This window comes from Dipteris shenzhenensis, chromosome 21 (assembly GCF_047967505.1).
Source record: "Dipteris shenzhenensis isolate YYH24624 ecotype China chromosome 21, Dip_SZ_1.0, whole genome shotgun sequence".
Taxonomy (NCBI): Eukaryota; Viridiplantae; Streptophyta; class Polypodiopsida; order Gleicheniales; family Dipteridaceae; genus Dipteris; species Dipteris shenzhenensis.
In genome coordinates, this window is record NC_141616.1 from 17,300,696 (window position 1) to 17,316,820 (window position 16,125).

Consider the following 16,125-nt stretch of genomic DNA (forward strand, 5'->3'; position numbering starts at 1 on the left):
CTAGACTACCCTCTTCATCAAATTCGATTTCAGTTATGGTTGATTCAGTAGACCCCGGGCTCGCTATGGGTGATCAAGATATGAATTACCACGCAGAGGATGACGAGGGTCTGACCAGGGCCTCTATGATGATTTGATTACGAAAACTGCCTTCAGTGAATTCATCATTGCTCTCGATGAAAAGTTTGAGCGGGTTAATGCGAATCAAAAGTGGTTGACACAGCAACTCCAAGGGATTCAGACTTCAATCTTGCTTTTGACTAGCACTGTTCAAGCGCTCACGCATGTGGATGCTTTGGCTTTAGTGTTGGGTCTAAATATCACTCTCGATCCTTATCCCGGAGATAAAAAATTCAGAACCAACGAGGTGGTTGACACTTGGTTGCACAAGTGGCAAGTACACTTCCAGTTTCACCCTTATCCCGATGAAAAGAAGATGCAGCTTGCAGCAGGGTATATGTAAGGGAAGGCTTTATTGTGGTGGAAGGAACTTCGACCGAAGCCTGCAACATGGATTGAATTTGAAGAGGTCTTGAGGAAAGAGTTTTTTGAAGGAGGAAGATTATGATATCGTAGGCAAGCTTAAGGCCCTTGATATGTCCAAGCTGAATTTGACTTTTGAAGTTTATCTTCAGAGGTATTGGGATTTACAGACTAGAGCTACAAAGATGGATCCTGTTACCTTGTTAGGTTTCTTTGTGGATGGTTTGCTTGACTCGTACAAGCTTCATATCAAGAATAACAAGTGTACTACTTTGCAAGAGGCCATGAACTATGCGTGCATCTATGATGATACCATGGCCAGCGCAAAGGGAACCACTACTGCCGACACGAGTGGGAAGAATAAGAGGAAGTTTTTTCAGTCAACAACTGGTACCGGGGAGTCGAAGTCAATTGACAACGCCTCCAAGAAGAACTGGACTCAGACGAAGAATGGTCGAGCTCGTTTCCTACGCATCTTGAAGTTAAAGAAAGAAGGACGTTGCTTTTCATGCGAGGAGCGGGGCCACACTTGGAATGATTGTCCTAAGCGCAAGAACCAAATGCAAGCGCCGGGACCAAAGCTCCATGCGGGACAAGGTATCAAAGCTAAGGGAGCTAACTAAGCTTCGATGACAGGTATTTCAGTAAATGTCATTACCTACCCACTTTCTTATAATTGCACTTGTAATAATACGTTATTTGGTCCCCATGACCTTTTCTGAGTTTATAGAGAAGTAAGGGACCAAAGAGTTTACATTCTTTTTGACCCGGGTAGCTCTCACAATTTGGTGAACTACAAACTTGTGTAGAGGACCTACGAGGTGTAGCTTCCAGTTGGGAAGCAGTTTTGGGGTCGCAAGGTCGATGCAGTTTCTATCCGGATTCAAGACTACACAGCTGCTCTTACGTGCTATGCCATGCACTTGGAACATGTGGACATGTTAATTGGAATAGAGTGGTTTAAAACCCACGATATTCGGATTGGATGGAAAGATCATACACTCTCTTTTTTGGACAACGACACCCAATCTTGTATTCAATGTGATAATATTTCCTCTTCTGAGGGACCTATTATATCTACGATCCAGCTTCGGAATATAATAACACTTCTCATTATGATATGTATCAGTGTGTTTTGATTCCGCTTTCTTCTTCTTTTGTCTTTGTTAATAATAAAAATGATTTAAGTGTGTTTGAACACCGTGAATTGAGAACGTTGTTAGATGATTTCATGGATGTATTGCCTGCTCAACTATCGGAAGGTTTATTTCCAGAACGGGCAGTAGATCATCGCATAGATTTAGTACCTGGGGCTCAAACCTATTAGTATTCCACCTTATAGGATGAGTCATCTTGAGGAGGACGAGTTAGCTTCACAGCTACAAGATTATCTAAATATGGGCTATATTCGCCCAACTAAATCACCGTGGGGTGCACCTGTCCTCTTAAGAAAGAAGAAAGATGGTTCGTGGAGAATGTGTGTAGATTATAAACGATTGAATGAAGTTACAATTAAGAATCGATTCCCTCTTCCTCGTTCCGATGATTTGATAGACCGTTTGGCCAGAGCGAACTACTTCACTAAGATTGATTTGCGTACGGGTTATCACCAAATCCGTATCTATGCTAAACACATAGATAGAATCGCATTCCGAACTAGGTATGGCCACTACGAGTTTCTCGTATTACCTTTTGGTCTGACCAATGCTCCTGCTACCTTTTAGCAAATAATGAACGATTTTTTCTAAGATTTTTTGGGCAAATTCGTGGTTGTGTTCTTAGATGACATCTTGGTATATAGCCAAACGCTAGAGGATCACATTGGACACCTCAGGATTGTCTTAGTTATTCTAAGACAGCATAGGCTCTATGCCAAGATGAGTAAATGTGACTTCTTTATGGAGGAGATCATTTATTTAGGACACAAGATTTATTCTAAAGGTATTAGCATTGATCTAGATCGTATCCAAAAGGTTTTGAAATGGACCATCCTCAGACAGTGAAATAACTTTGTTCTTTTCTAGGATTCACGGTTTTTCTATGGAAGTCTGTGTGTGATTATTCGAACATCACGGCACCCTTGACCAACATATTGAAAGGTCACGGACGCAGGTCTATCCAGCCGATCTCTTGGAATGATGCATTGAACAAGGCTTTTGAAACCTTGAAGCTAACTATCAAGGAAGCTCCTATTCTTGCATTACCCGATCCTTCCCGGCCTTATGTTTTAGAGGCCGATGCGAGTGATTTTGCAATTGGGGCAGCTTTATTCTAAGAGCGCAGACTTGTAGCTTTTGAGAGTAAAAAGCTAGATGACACCCAATATCGTTGGCCCACACTAGAAAAAGAACTATATGCAGTTGTGTATGCTCTAAAGGTTTGGAGACACTACTTGTACGGTTCGAAGTTTCTTGTATTGATAGATCATCAGTCAATCAAGTATGTGTGTGACGGGTCTGAATTGAGGGGACGAAAGGCTAGATGGGTAAAGTTAATGCAAGATTTTGATTTTGAAATACGTTATCGAAAGGGTTAGATGAATAGTGTGGCAGATGCCTTAAGTAGAGTCAAGTTTGTAAATGCTATATCATTTACGAAAATATCCTCATACTCATTTCAACCCTTGAGGGGGCTTTGCGCAAGTGATAGTCATTTCAGTTCTTATTGGCAGAAAGTCCAGGATGAGAGCTCCATGGTTGACCAGGGCTCGGGGATTGTGCCACCTACGGTACAGGTGGCGGGAGGTAAGTGGATGATTAGGAACGGCTTGTTGTTCTGGAATGGAAACATCCGTGTGTCAGATAGAGTGTCATGATGCTCCTAGTGCTGGACATCTAGGTATATATCGGACTCTATCTCTTGTGAAACATACTTTTTATTGGCTAAGATGCGTGCATTTATTGAAAACTGTGGTAGGTTGCCGGGTTTGTAAGGTTACTAAGGCAGAACGCCTTAGAAGCGCGGGTTTATTACAGCCATTGCAGATCCCGGATAATAAATGAGAAAGTATTTTCATGGATTTCATTACCGGTTTGCCTAGAATGCGCAAGGGTCATGACTCCATTTGGGTCATAGTTGACCGTCTGACAAAGATGGCTAGATTCTTACCTACTAGATCGACCATATCAGCTGTTCAATTAGCTCACGAGTTTGTGGATCGATTGTTTAAGCTATATGGTTTGCCTTCCGACATAGTCAGTGACAGGAACTCTAAGTTTACGAGTAACTTCTGGACACTTGTTTTTGAGAAGTTGGAAACTACTCTAAGTATGAGTTCCTCAGATCATGCACAATCTGATGGCAGTACAGAGAAGTGTGAGGATAGAGTGAGTGAGAGAGCAAGAGAGAGTGTGAGAGCTGGAAGCTTGGAAGTTGAAAGCTTAGTTGCAATAGAAGAGAGTGAGAGTACAACACACTGAAGGAAAAGATAAGGTTTTGTCCTAGTGACAAAACCTTAGTAGTCACTAACCATAGTTAGTGAACTAACTGCGGTTAGGGGGAAAAACCTCTTAATGAGGGAAAAGTGCCCCTAACTAGCTTATTATATTACATTGGTCACTGCTGAATTATATCTATAATTCTAACACCCCCCTGCAGTGCCAATGTCATGTACAAGGCTGATCAGTCACCAAACAGATATAAGTTCAGGGCACTGCGAAATGCCTCAAACTTTTCACGTGGTAGTGCTTTGGTGAAAATATTTGCAACGTTGTCATGTGTGGACACAAAGATCATACTGATCTCTCTTGCATGCAACTTCTCTCTGACGTAGTGATAGTGAACCTCAATGTGTTTCGTGCGAGCATGAAACACTGGATTCTTTGCCACTGCAATGACACTCTGACTATCAGTGAGAATTGGAGAGGGACCCTCCAAAGATAGATGAAGATCAGCAAATAGACGTCGGAGCCAGACACATTCAACTGTTGCTGTGAAAGCTGCCCTGTACTCAGCTTCACATGATGAGGTAGCCACTGTAGATTGTTTCTTGCTCAGCCATGAAATGCAAGATTTACCCAAAAAGAAACAATTGCCACTAGTGGACTGCCTAGTGTCATAACCACCAGCCCAATCTGAATCACTGTAGGCATGCATCTGCAAGTCACCCCTCTGGGAAATAGTAAGCCAAAAGACTTTGTGCCCTGCAAATAACGGAAGATGCGCTTAACTGCCTGCCAATGCATAGTTTTTGGGCTGTGCATGTACCTGCTCACCTGAGATACTGCAAACTGAATATCAGGTCTAGTGTTGCAGAGATATATGAGGCATCCAACAGCTTGACTGTAAAGTGTGGCATCAATTGATTCTCCTGCATCATGCATTGTGAGTTTCAGCCCCGGCTCCATAGGAGTGGCTATGGGCTTACACTCTTGCATGTTAAATCTGTCCAAGAGTTTCTGAACATACTTGGACTGAGACATAACAGTGCCACGTCTCTCATGAGAGAACTGGATCCCCAAATAAAAGTGAAGCAGCCCCAAATCTGACATGTCAAAGTTGGTCTGCAAATCAGCTTTGAAATCTGCAATTTTTTCTTCATTGGACCCTGTGAGCAGTAAGTCATCGACATAAAGAAGGATGACTAATATTTCCCCCCCATCCATCTTGATGTAGAGGGTGCTCTCAGTAGGACTATTGTGCAGCCCCTTGCTGGTCAAAAAGGCATGTATCTTGGCATACCAAGCACGAGGGGCCTGTTTCAGCCCATATAAAGCTTTATTGAGCTTGCATACTTGAAGTGCATTTGCTGTAATTTCAAAGCCCGGAGGTGGTTTGACATACACCTCTTCCAGCAAGTCCCCATTTAAGAAGGTTGTTTTTATGTCCAACTGATGAACATTCCACTCAAAATGTGCAGCCATTGCAATTACTGATCGGATGGTGGTCATCCGGGATGTAGGAGCGAATATCTCCTCATAATCTATGCCCTTTTTCTGAGCATTTCTCAAGAGGTGGCAATGCATCAACCATTGAAAATTTCTGAAGTGTCATCAAGCTGTTGTAATGCATGTGGCCATATCTGGCATGCCATAATTCTGCATTTTGCATGGCAGCTGTAGGGGTAGAAACTGCCAGAGCATGGGCTACTCTTTTCTAAAAAATATCAAGCTGAAAAAGCCCACGCAAAAAGCCCACGCAGCAGAGTACCAGATAACCTTAAGGCATAGTTAGCTTCCCTGTCTCGGACAGCACATTTGTCATCCTCAAAGATGACCTGAAATCCCCCTCTGTGAAGAGTGGACATTGAAAGGAGATTTTTGGTTATGCCAGGCACATATAAGACATCTGAAAGTCTGAAAATTGAGCCATCAATGGCAGTGAGCTCAACCTCTCCTGTGCCACGTACTGAATATGATGAGTTGTTGGCACAAGTGACTTTCTTACCAACGGGAGGTGGATGCAAGGAAGTAAAAAGACACTTCCTAGAAGTGATGTGCTTGGATGCACCGCTGTCAAAATACCATGTGTTCAATGTTTCATTAACACTGAAAGCAGATGCATCTGTAGAAGAGTCAAAGCTGCAAGTCAAAAATGCATATGTATCATCACTGCAAGAGGCTGTACTATCCCGAGCATCTGGAACAGCCAACCTAGAATCTGAAATACAAGATAAAAAGGCATAATCCTGACCAACAAAGTTGGCTGCAGCATCCCCACTGTCAGATGCATGAGGGGCTGAATCTGAGACAGCCATACCTGAGCTGTTTTTCTTTTCTTTTGCAAGCCTTTTCCTGCATTCTGCTATGTGATGACCTGGCTTTTTGCAGTAATGACAAAAACCCTTCTTTTTGGGCTTACTTGCATCATTTTTAGCCTTTTGTGAAGGCTGTCCTGACCCACTGGAAGGCTGATTTGCTGATGTCTTTGCCTGTCCCTTTGTTTTTGATTTAAATTTTGAGAGCATGGCTTGTTCACCTGCACGTGAAGCCAAATTTTTCCTGGTCTGCTCTTCTGAAGCAGAAGTCCTATCAACCCATGAAAAGTGAGGGGATTTGCACCCCCCCTCAATGATAAGTTCAGCGAAGTGTGAAAGCTGAGATAAGACTCAGGAAGAGAATTCAGAGTGGTTGTAATCATCTCTGAATCAGGAATAATTTCATCTATGTTTAACAATTGCTCTCTGAGATCCTGTAGCTTTGTGAGGTGGACTGGCATGGAGTCACCCTCCTCCATATGTGTATTGCTCAACTCTCTTTTTAAGAAAGATACCCTGGCATCATTCCGTGCTGCATACATGCTTTCCAAGATATCCCACGCTGCCCTGGAGATCCTACACGACCGGATATGCGGAATGATAGATCTTTTCACTGAAAGAGAGATGCATGACAAAGCTAAGGCATCCCGTGAATCCCATCTCTTCTGCTCTGGAGTATTGACTGTAGCTGCACCAACAACTTGTCCTGCAGTTGCACCCTGTGCACGACCTCTTCCACCTCCTTGCTGAGGAGGGGTAGCAGGTGCAATATCTGTTGGTCGGATCTCATCCCCATTGACATAATCCCATAGATTTCGAGAAATCAGAATATTACGTACCATGAAACTCCAGAGGGAGTAGTTGGTACCATCCAACTTGTCTTCTTGTGAAAGACCACCAAACGGAAACTCATTCTGATTTTGATGGGCCATTTCTGAGAAAAAGATTGAAGCAGATACAAAGCTGAATTCCCTTACTGGGAATGGAATGCACAACTCCCAAAAAACACAGCCAAGCACGGGCTGTAAATGCAACTTAGATTTCTGTACTTGCACTGTCAGAAATCTGTCCAAGCATCAAAAACTCTCCAAAATCTGCCAAAAGTGCTTCAAACACTCCAAGAAAGGCAGTATGAACTGAATACTCCAAAAAATGCTCTCCCAACACAAAAGCCCCAATTTGTGGCTTGAAATTGCAACCAGAAAGGGGCAAAATTACTGAAAGCCCCAAATCTGCAATTTTTGAACAAAAGCCCCAAATTTCAGACTAGATCTGCAAATCTGTCTGTAGAAGCCCCAAATTTTAAACAAAATCTGCAATTTTGCTCCAGATGTAGCCCCAAAACTGCATAATGATTGCAATGTCTGCAATATACAAAATGCCCCAAATGTACTCCCAAACAACTGAACCAAACTATGGTTTTCTGCAAGATGTGCCTGCCAAAGAACACCTGTGGCTGAAGGCAACCTGTGTAAATCTGCAAATACAGATCTGAAAGTACAGAAATGCATGCAAATCTATGAAAGGTACAGATGATACGGTACAGTACGGATTGTACGGTATAGTACGTACGGACTGTACGGTACAGTACGTACGGACTGTACCGTACAATCCGTACTGTACCGTATCATATGTACCTTTCATAGATTTGCGTGCACAGTACATACAGACTGTACAGCAGGTACGAAACTGTTAGCGCAGGTACAAAATTGTCAGCGCAGGTACGGAATCCAACTGTACGGCTAATCTGTACGGACGTTGCAGCGCAGGTACGACGACCTGTACGGCGTTGTACGGTTGTTGTATGACAGTTGTACGGCGAGTCTGTACGGAGAGAAGCGATACAGGTACGGCAGTCTGTACGGTATGTATGGAGATTGTACGTACGTTGTACGATGCTGCACGAAAATTGTACGGAAGATGTATGGCGCTACACGGAACCTGTACGGAGTCTTTACGGGAGCTGTACAGAGGCAGTACGGAGAATGTACGAAGGCAGTACGTCAGAATTCCGTACAGTCGTACGGACTGTACGGACGAGTCGGAGCAGGCTGAAACGTGAAGCAAAGGGCTGGAACTTGAAGGGAGCAGGGAGCCCGAAGCTCTTGAACCTGCTGTGATACCAAATGTGAGGATAGAGTGAGTGAGAGAGAGCAAGAGAGAGTGTGAGAGCTGGAAGCTTGGAAGCTGAAAGCTTAGTTGCAATAGAAGAGAGTGAGAGTACAACACACTGAAGGAAAAGATAAGGTTTTGTCCTAGTGACAAAACCTTAGTAGTCACTAACCATAGTTAGTGAACTAACTGCGGTTAGGGGGAAAAACCTCTTAATGAGGGAAAAGTGCCCCTAACTAGCTTATTATATTACATTGGTCACTGCTGAATTATATCTATAATTCTAACAAGAAGGTCAACCAATTGGTTGAAGATATGCTTCAGGCATATGTTTCTAAGAGACAGTCTTCATCGGAAGATTATCTCCCCATGATAGAATTTGCTTATAATAGTGAAAAGCATTCAAGTACTGGTTACAGTCCTTTTATGCTTATGTATGGGTTTCAACCTAAGTCACCAGTTATGGTTGGGTTCAAAGGAATTCAAAATGATGCTGCAAGGACATTCTTGCAAGACATGCAAGAAATGTTGCAGTTTGTTAAGGAGTCTATTAGAAGTGCCCAAGATCAAGACATATTTTATGCTAATAGACATCGTTCACCTAGAGAGTACTCTGAAGGGACGATGATATATTTACGTATTCCCAAGGAATCCGAGAGCCTAAGTACTCGTTTGGTTTCGAAATTATCCCCCAGATACTGTGGTCCATTCAAGATTATTAAAAGAATTGGACCAGTTGCATATAAGCTAGAATTGCCTCCTGATGAAGTACATCCAGTGTTTCATGTGAGTAGACTGAAAGCGTTAATGGGTACGGATGATCAACTTGTTTCTCCTTAAGAAATAATAGAAGTTATAGATTTCACACGAACCTGAGAGTATTCTTGAATTTCGTGAAAGACAGATTTGTAATAGAACTATCACGGAATACAAGATCAAGTGGAAGGATCGTGTTGAGGAGGATGTAACATGGAAGACATTACCGAATCTCCAGAGGACATTCTCGGGTTTTTTAACGAACTCAAGAGTGAGTTCTTAGAGGAGGGGAAGTATGTCATGTGCACGGATTCGTATCCGACGTGTACTAGGGTATACAAGACTAGCTTAGGTAGCCTGGGGAGGCTTGATTCTCAGGTTGAGTGGCAAGGGTACGAACCAGCTAGAGGTCTTTGTTATTTTTGGCGCATTGGGTCCGAGTCTATATAAGGGGCCCAGAGGTTCAGTTTTCAGGGAGCCGATGGGAGCAAGTCTCGATTCCAAGTGCTAGGTCTGATCTTGGATTGAGTCGCGGACACGTGCCTGCATCTTAGCATAGCCTAAGGCCCAATAGCAGATGCCAGTCCTCTTGGCGCCACCTGGTGGTATGGGAGAGGGGCTTCAAGAAAAGGTTGGATAGAATTACTACCGTGCAGAGATGGAGAACCTGCTCCTAGCAAAGCACACAAGGCACTCCCTTCTTCTGGGTCTCCTACGGACCCATGATTGAGCTACCATTCCAAAAGACCCAGCCTATCTAGAAGGTCACCAGGCCTTTCAATCTATGATTCAACAACAAAGACCCAACCTATCTAGAAGGTCACTAGGCCTTTCCATCTATGATTCAACAACAAAGACCCAGGCTATCTGGAAGGTCACCGGGTCTTTCCATGCCTATCCATTTCCCTTTGCTGCCAGAAGGTAAGGAAAATGGAAGGTCAGAAGATGTTGGGTGTCTGTCATATCTTCGTGGTTGGTCAGGATCTGGTTGGGATTTCGTGCCAGTAGCTCAGCTCGTGGCTCGAAGGGGACATCTCTTGATTTGGGATCACATCTTGTAGATGTCATGGTTGGGTGGTGAGCAGCTTGCTCAGATTCCTCATGTTTGGTGTGTTCTTGTGTTTACTTGCAGATAAGAGGTTTTAGGAGTGCTGGGGTCGTGTGGCCTCGAGACGTGCCGTTGCAAGCACAAGCGGGGATGTGTGGCAAGATACCATTTTTATTAAGAGATATGGCACATCTGGCACAAGGAGGTCAGCATGCAAGTTTTGTGGTGACAAATTGATGGAATTTGTCCCTCGAGCTCGAGCACATTTCTTATGGGAGGGAGACCAAGGTAAAGGTCCTTGCCATGCCATTCTAGAGGGGATCTTCTTATCAAATTTACTGAGATTCGACACCTCCTCCTGTTAGAATTTGACCAACGGAGCTTACGAACAGTGGAAGAGTGATAGAATAGCCCAAGAGCTCACAAAGTGTGTGTGTGTGGGAGTGGAATCACAAACTTCTTAAACTTAGGTGCATCAAATAGATGTGTAGACTCATCAATAGACAATGAACCAACCAGATATAGAAGCTACCAAAAGAATATATATTTCCGTCCAAAGCTATGAGCACGATACAAAAAAGAGATAGATCCAAAGTCCCATGAGAATGTAGTCCTTTGATTTTACCACCACGTACTTCTACTATCTGCCGGATATCTCTAGACTTGAGCCCGCATGCTCCACCTCGAGCGTATGTAGACTCTCCATCCAGATGTCAGCTTCTTGCTCCCTGATAGACAGCCTAAGGTTCAGCCTTGTGAACTCAGTCTGCAGCACACCTTTGGCCCAGTGTTGAGGCCCAAGGGAGAGGCTTGCTAGCTGCTCCTGTCTGCTCACCCTTGATGTGCTGGATACAAAATGAGGCCCGGGGCCTCTCCTTTTATAGGGACCAAGGCCCCTTTAAACTGACCAACCAGCTAGCCCTAAATGGGCCGACTGGCCACTAGCTTCTTCCTGGAGCAGTAATGGACCCAACTTCTCAAAAGTTAGAGGTTTGGTCTTTTGTCCTGCTGTCACAGTAACGAAGCTTTTGAAACTCCGAGGTAGCCTCCTCAGTACCATCGAGGCCAAATTGTACAAGTGCACCTTCTGACCAACCGATGCTAGTTGATCCCTCACCACCTTGACCTTCATCAAGTGGTCATGTACCGAATCTCCTTCATCCATATCCAAGTTGTAGGGCTGATGTTGAAGAAGCAAGATCCGTGATGTGTTATCCGTCTCGTGCAGATCCTTTAGAATGGCCCACGCCTCTACTGACATGTCGGTCATCTGGATGTGAGGAAGCACAGAGTCCGCCGTAGTCCCTATGATTAATGCCAGGGCGTGGGCATATCTATCTTCCCAAGCTTCGAGCTCCTCTGCATCCACTAGTATGAGTATCCTCCCATTGTCCACCACCTCTGACAGCCTTTCCGGAAGTCTACAAAGCAAGCGTAGACTTTTGGGCGCCTCGATTTTGCCTAGTGAAGATGCGATCAAGGGGGGAGTGTTGTCTTCGAAAATCTACCTGTCCTAGAGCGTGCTGCCCATGTGTCTCTGTGACTGCTGATCCCCCTTTCTAGAACTGACCCATAGATCTTGGCCAGAGTGTGGCCAATCATAAGAGTGTAGTAGTTCTCAATGTCCATGGGATCTCCTGCTTTGTGTATGGGCATAATGGTGGTAGTGCTCCAAGTAGATGGGAACCCATGGCATTCAGCGTGGTTGAACATCTCTGCTAGGATTGTCTGCTAGGATTGGAGCTAGACCTCTTGCCCATGTGCGGAATGCTCAGTCCGTAGCCCCTCGTGATCCTAAGCTCTTGGTTATGGAGCTGGTGGAGGGCGCTCCGTACATTCTGTGTAGTGAACAGATGACATGTGGTGGGGCTGGGCATGGAAGACATTAGGTGGTGTCTGCATAAGGACATCATATAAGTATGCCAAACCCTTGGATACGTGATGGGAATAGGCGGCTTCCCCGTAGATAGAAGTCCCCATCCAATGGTAGGGTCCCTTAGTAGAAAAGATCTAATCACTTCCTCAATCCTGTGTGAGGAAACCCCGCCTCTTACGACGTGTTAGTCATCGTGCAATCTGTAGCGCCTCCTGTGTCGTAATTTGGCCCAAAGTTCACCCACGTGTAAGGTGAGATCTCATCTCTTTGCACTCGTCATCATACCAGGGACTCTAAGGCATTGTGCCAATTGGGGCATGCGTTGTAGATCGGGTCGTGGGGAAGGATCTAGCTGTGCGTCCTGTATCAGTGAGGCAAGGGTATCCGAAGCACAGGTGATGTCTGCATGATCTTTAAGTAGATTCGGGAGCTCGCAAGCTAGATGGCTCACGTAGACTGGATCAAGAGCATGAACAATGTGGACCTGAACACGGGTGGGTGTGGGGGGGCTCTCTTCGTGGCTGGCATGGTAGCTGAGATGTTAAAAGCCAAGTATTGATTGGTCAGCGCGGAGCGAGGCAGGGAGGCACAATGAAATCGTGTATTCGTGATATAAAGGCCAAGGGATCCATCACATAATCCACTGTACTGGTCCCTCCACCATGTGGGAAGCAAGTGAGCCCGCCAGAAGACGGCCATCTCTGGAGACCGTTATATATGATCAAGTCATGGACCAGCTCCTAGCTCAAGTAGATGATGCCCATATCTTGTCACGTGTGGTGCACTGTCGAATGTCTAACTATCCAGAACTCTGTTGGGTTCAATTCAGGCACTATCTCTTGTGCGTGCATTGAAGTCGCTGAGAAGGAGGACCTGTCTAGGTCTCCAAGAAACCTTCCGGATACCATGGCAATTCCACACTGTCATTTTCAGTCCACTTTGTGCACTCACCCCATTGGCTCGACACCGTCATAACTCCCCGTCTTCCTTCTCTTCCTTTTCTTCCCTGTCTACTCTGTCTCAAATGATCACTTTACCATCCCTGTAGGCAGTCTTGGGTTCCTTTTGAGGTTGCCCTCATGCTCATGAGGGTCTTCTTGTCCATAGCTGTCCGGAGTTTCATCACTAGTGGCCTTGTCGGTGCCTCGGGCTTGCCCACTGTCCAAGCTGTCTCGCACGTGAGATTCACACCCATTTTGGTGAACAGGGCCTTTGCAACGCTATAAGAGTGTCTCCCACTGTGAGACCTCGAACCAAATCATTTAGAGCCTTGCTGTTCCTCTTGTCCTCCTTCAAAGCATCTGAAATAATCTCTTTCTTGGGGGCAGCTGTGCCTTTCTTGACCACATCTTTCCATTCCAGGATTGCAGCCTCTCCTTTTGCGATCTTTTATGTGAATTCAGCATGCTTACCTTGCATGGTGGCGTGCAAGGATTCCAGGTCTTTTTTGAGTCTTTCGTTCTCAGATTTCAGCTCTTCCATTGTTTTGTATGCCCCTTCTAGATCTCCTTGTGCAACTGTTGTAGCTCGGTCCCATAGCTTGCGTTTGGTCCTTGAGGCTGGTCTTTTCTGATTCCCATAATGCTCTTTCCTTCTCCCACTCATCCTTTTTGTTCTTCTCCTTCCGCCATTCCTTTTGCATATGTCCACTTTGTTCTTGAACACAGCCAATGCCTTGTCTACATGCACTTTTTCATTTAGCAGTGCCACTTTGGTGGCTTCCAAACCATCAGCCTTCTCAACCAACACAAGGCAAATCTTGTGAAGGTGAGAGATGACATCAGAGATCCCACCCTTGGGCACTCCTCCTGCTGTGTAGGCATTTATAGCAGCTTCCAAAGCTTGCTTTCCCCATGTATCTTGAACACAACCTTGTGTAGGCAATTTAGCAAGTGCTTCTGCAAATCCCTGTTGTTTTTTGAATGCAAAGAAATATGACATATTGTGCTTGCTGCTGTCTCTTTAGTCTCATAGACCTTCACGGTCTCCCGAAGACTTTAATAAACTTTCTTTCTTTCTTTCTTTCTCGCACTAGTACTTTCCATGCTGTTTTCTTCTCATATTGCTGTATATTTGCTTGCAGGCAGGGCCTGGGTACACAAGGGCCTTCAGAGAGGTATTTCTGAGTGTCGAGTCTCCTGTGAGTATCTTTTCTTAAAGTTCTTGTTTTCCTTGATTGCTCTAACTCTTTTGTTGTTGCTGTGTAGGAACAGGGCGGATTTAGAGGCAGCTGGAGGGGTGTAGAGGTACGTTGTGGCTAGGGGACAGCCCCTTGGCCTGCGTGTAGGAGCCTAGGGGCTAGGCGGAGGCTAGGGGTGTTGGAAAGGTCACCTCCCCATCTGTAAGCCCGCAACTGAGGAGAGCATGGGGGAGGGAGACCTAGGGCAAGACTTGCCACATGGGCATCTGCCCAAATAAAAGAGAAAGGGGGGGATGCCTCATGGGCAGCACCTCACAACAAACATCTGCAGAGGTACCTGGCTGTCTGGGCAGATGTGCAGGAAGCAAATGATGTCAGCAGCAGTACGGATGGCCATGTCAGCAGTACGGAATGGTACGGGACTGTGGAGCAGTATGTACAGAGCTAGGGCGCAGCATCCAAGGGCTGGAAAGGCCCCAAACAGAGGCAGTAGTGACCTGGCCAGTGGCACAAAGCCACGTGGCAGGCAGAGCCAGCAGCAGCACCGAAAAGGGCCAGTGAAAGGCCCTTATATAGGGCAGGGAGGTAGCCAACTAGGATATTTGGAAAGTCGGCTGGTTAGGGCTGCATAAGGCCTACCAAAAGTCGGCCATAAGGGCCTGCCTGGGTTGGCCAAACAGGCTGCTTGGGTTGGTTATTTTGGGGCAGGTTTGCCCTATAGAAGAGAGGCCCCAAGGCATCCAACAGGGCAGCCTTCAGGGAGCAAGTTTGGAGCAGAGGAGCAGCACACTTGGGGCCTACATCTAGGATAACCAAGAAGGGCTGTGTACTGCAGACAGAGCTTGAAGAAGGACTGCACACCTAGGCTCAGGGCAGCAAGGTGTGGAGGATCAGACACGAAGACTAAGGTCTACATATGCTCATCAGGGAGCACACGGACTCAGGGATCTAGGAGTGTCTCGGAGGTAGTAAGACAACATCTTTTGGTGAGGACAAAGGACCACGGTTTGGTGGGACTTTGGGCCTATGTTGTATTGTGTCCTTTGGACGGAAATATTTTGTTGGTCCTAAATCTCTCTTGAGCATTGTCTATTTACTGATCTGCACATATATGTGAAGCACATTAAGTAAGGAAGTTTGTGATTCCACCCACACCACCACGGTGTGGGCTCCTGGGCTATTCTATCAGTCTTCCACTATGCGTGCCCTCTGTTGGTTGATTTGTAACAAGGAGAAGCCCCCCCTCGCCTGTTTTGGGGCTTCACACAGACCCGTCTAGGGGTATAGAGGCTGCACGGGGGCTGAGAGCAGTCCCGCTATTTGTTTAAGGAGCGGGGGCTTGGAGGATAGCCCTGCTCTATGGCGTGGTGGCAGTAGCAGCCCACGGAGGGCGTAGATGACCTGACAGCCCACGCGGGGCTAGAGAGCCAGACGCAGGTGGCGCAGCTCCACACATGATAGCGGCAGTTGTTTGCGTTGCTTCGGCAGCAACCAAGGGGCTGGGAGGGATGGGGGGTGGGGGCTGGAGATCACTGATACAGAGATAGATTGAACAACTCCACAATCATGCTTAGCGTGCTGTCCCCTCATCGAGATAGATTGAACAACTCCACAATCATGCTTAGCTTGCTGTCCCCTCATACTTCCTTGTGCTCAAGAGTCCACTTCTCACTGCATATGAAGCATAAATTACTCCTCTTCCTGCTGTCCATGATGGCTCTAGTATGCTTCTTAATCTCTGTTTTTTCTGGTACAGCATTTGTCTTTGCTGCAAATTTTGTATCCTGCTGCTTGTATGGCTTTGCGTAAGGCATCCTACCACTAGAAACTTTGGGATACGCAGGAAATGTGGCTGTTGTTGCAGCCTTTTAATGATGACATGCAAGCATTCTGAGTTTCTTGTCAACCTCTAATGCATTCCCATAATTGCTGTCCCCAGCTTGCTTGTATTTAAAAACATACTTTGAATAAAAAATTGCTTGCTCGACAGTTTGGGGTTTGTGAGCCCTCACATC

At 45.6% G+C, this 16,125-nt stretch overlaps 1 protein-coding gene across 5 annotated transcripts in view; it reads left to right on the plus strand.

Moving 5' to 3' along the window:
• FLU (Tetratricopeptide repeat (TPR)-like superfamily protein) overlaps positions 1-16,125 on the plus strand; it is a 61,707-nt gene that overhangs the window by 14,635 nt on the left and 30,947 nt on the right. Inside the window, exons 2-3 of one of the 5 annotated variants that reach the window (XM_087392767.1) lie at positions 14,054-14,086; positions 14,178-14,216. The exons of 2 other annotated variants lie outside the window; for them this stretch is intronic. In XM_087392767.1, coding sequence (XP_087248893.1) covers positions 14,054-14,086; positions 14,178-14,216 — 72 coding nt within the window. Of the gene's footprint in view, positions 1-14,053; positions 14,111-14,177; positions 14,217-16,125 lie in introns of all 5 variants that reach the window. 2 more of the 5 variants (XM_087392768.1, XM_087392769.1) reach the window with 2 other exon arrangements.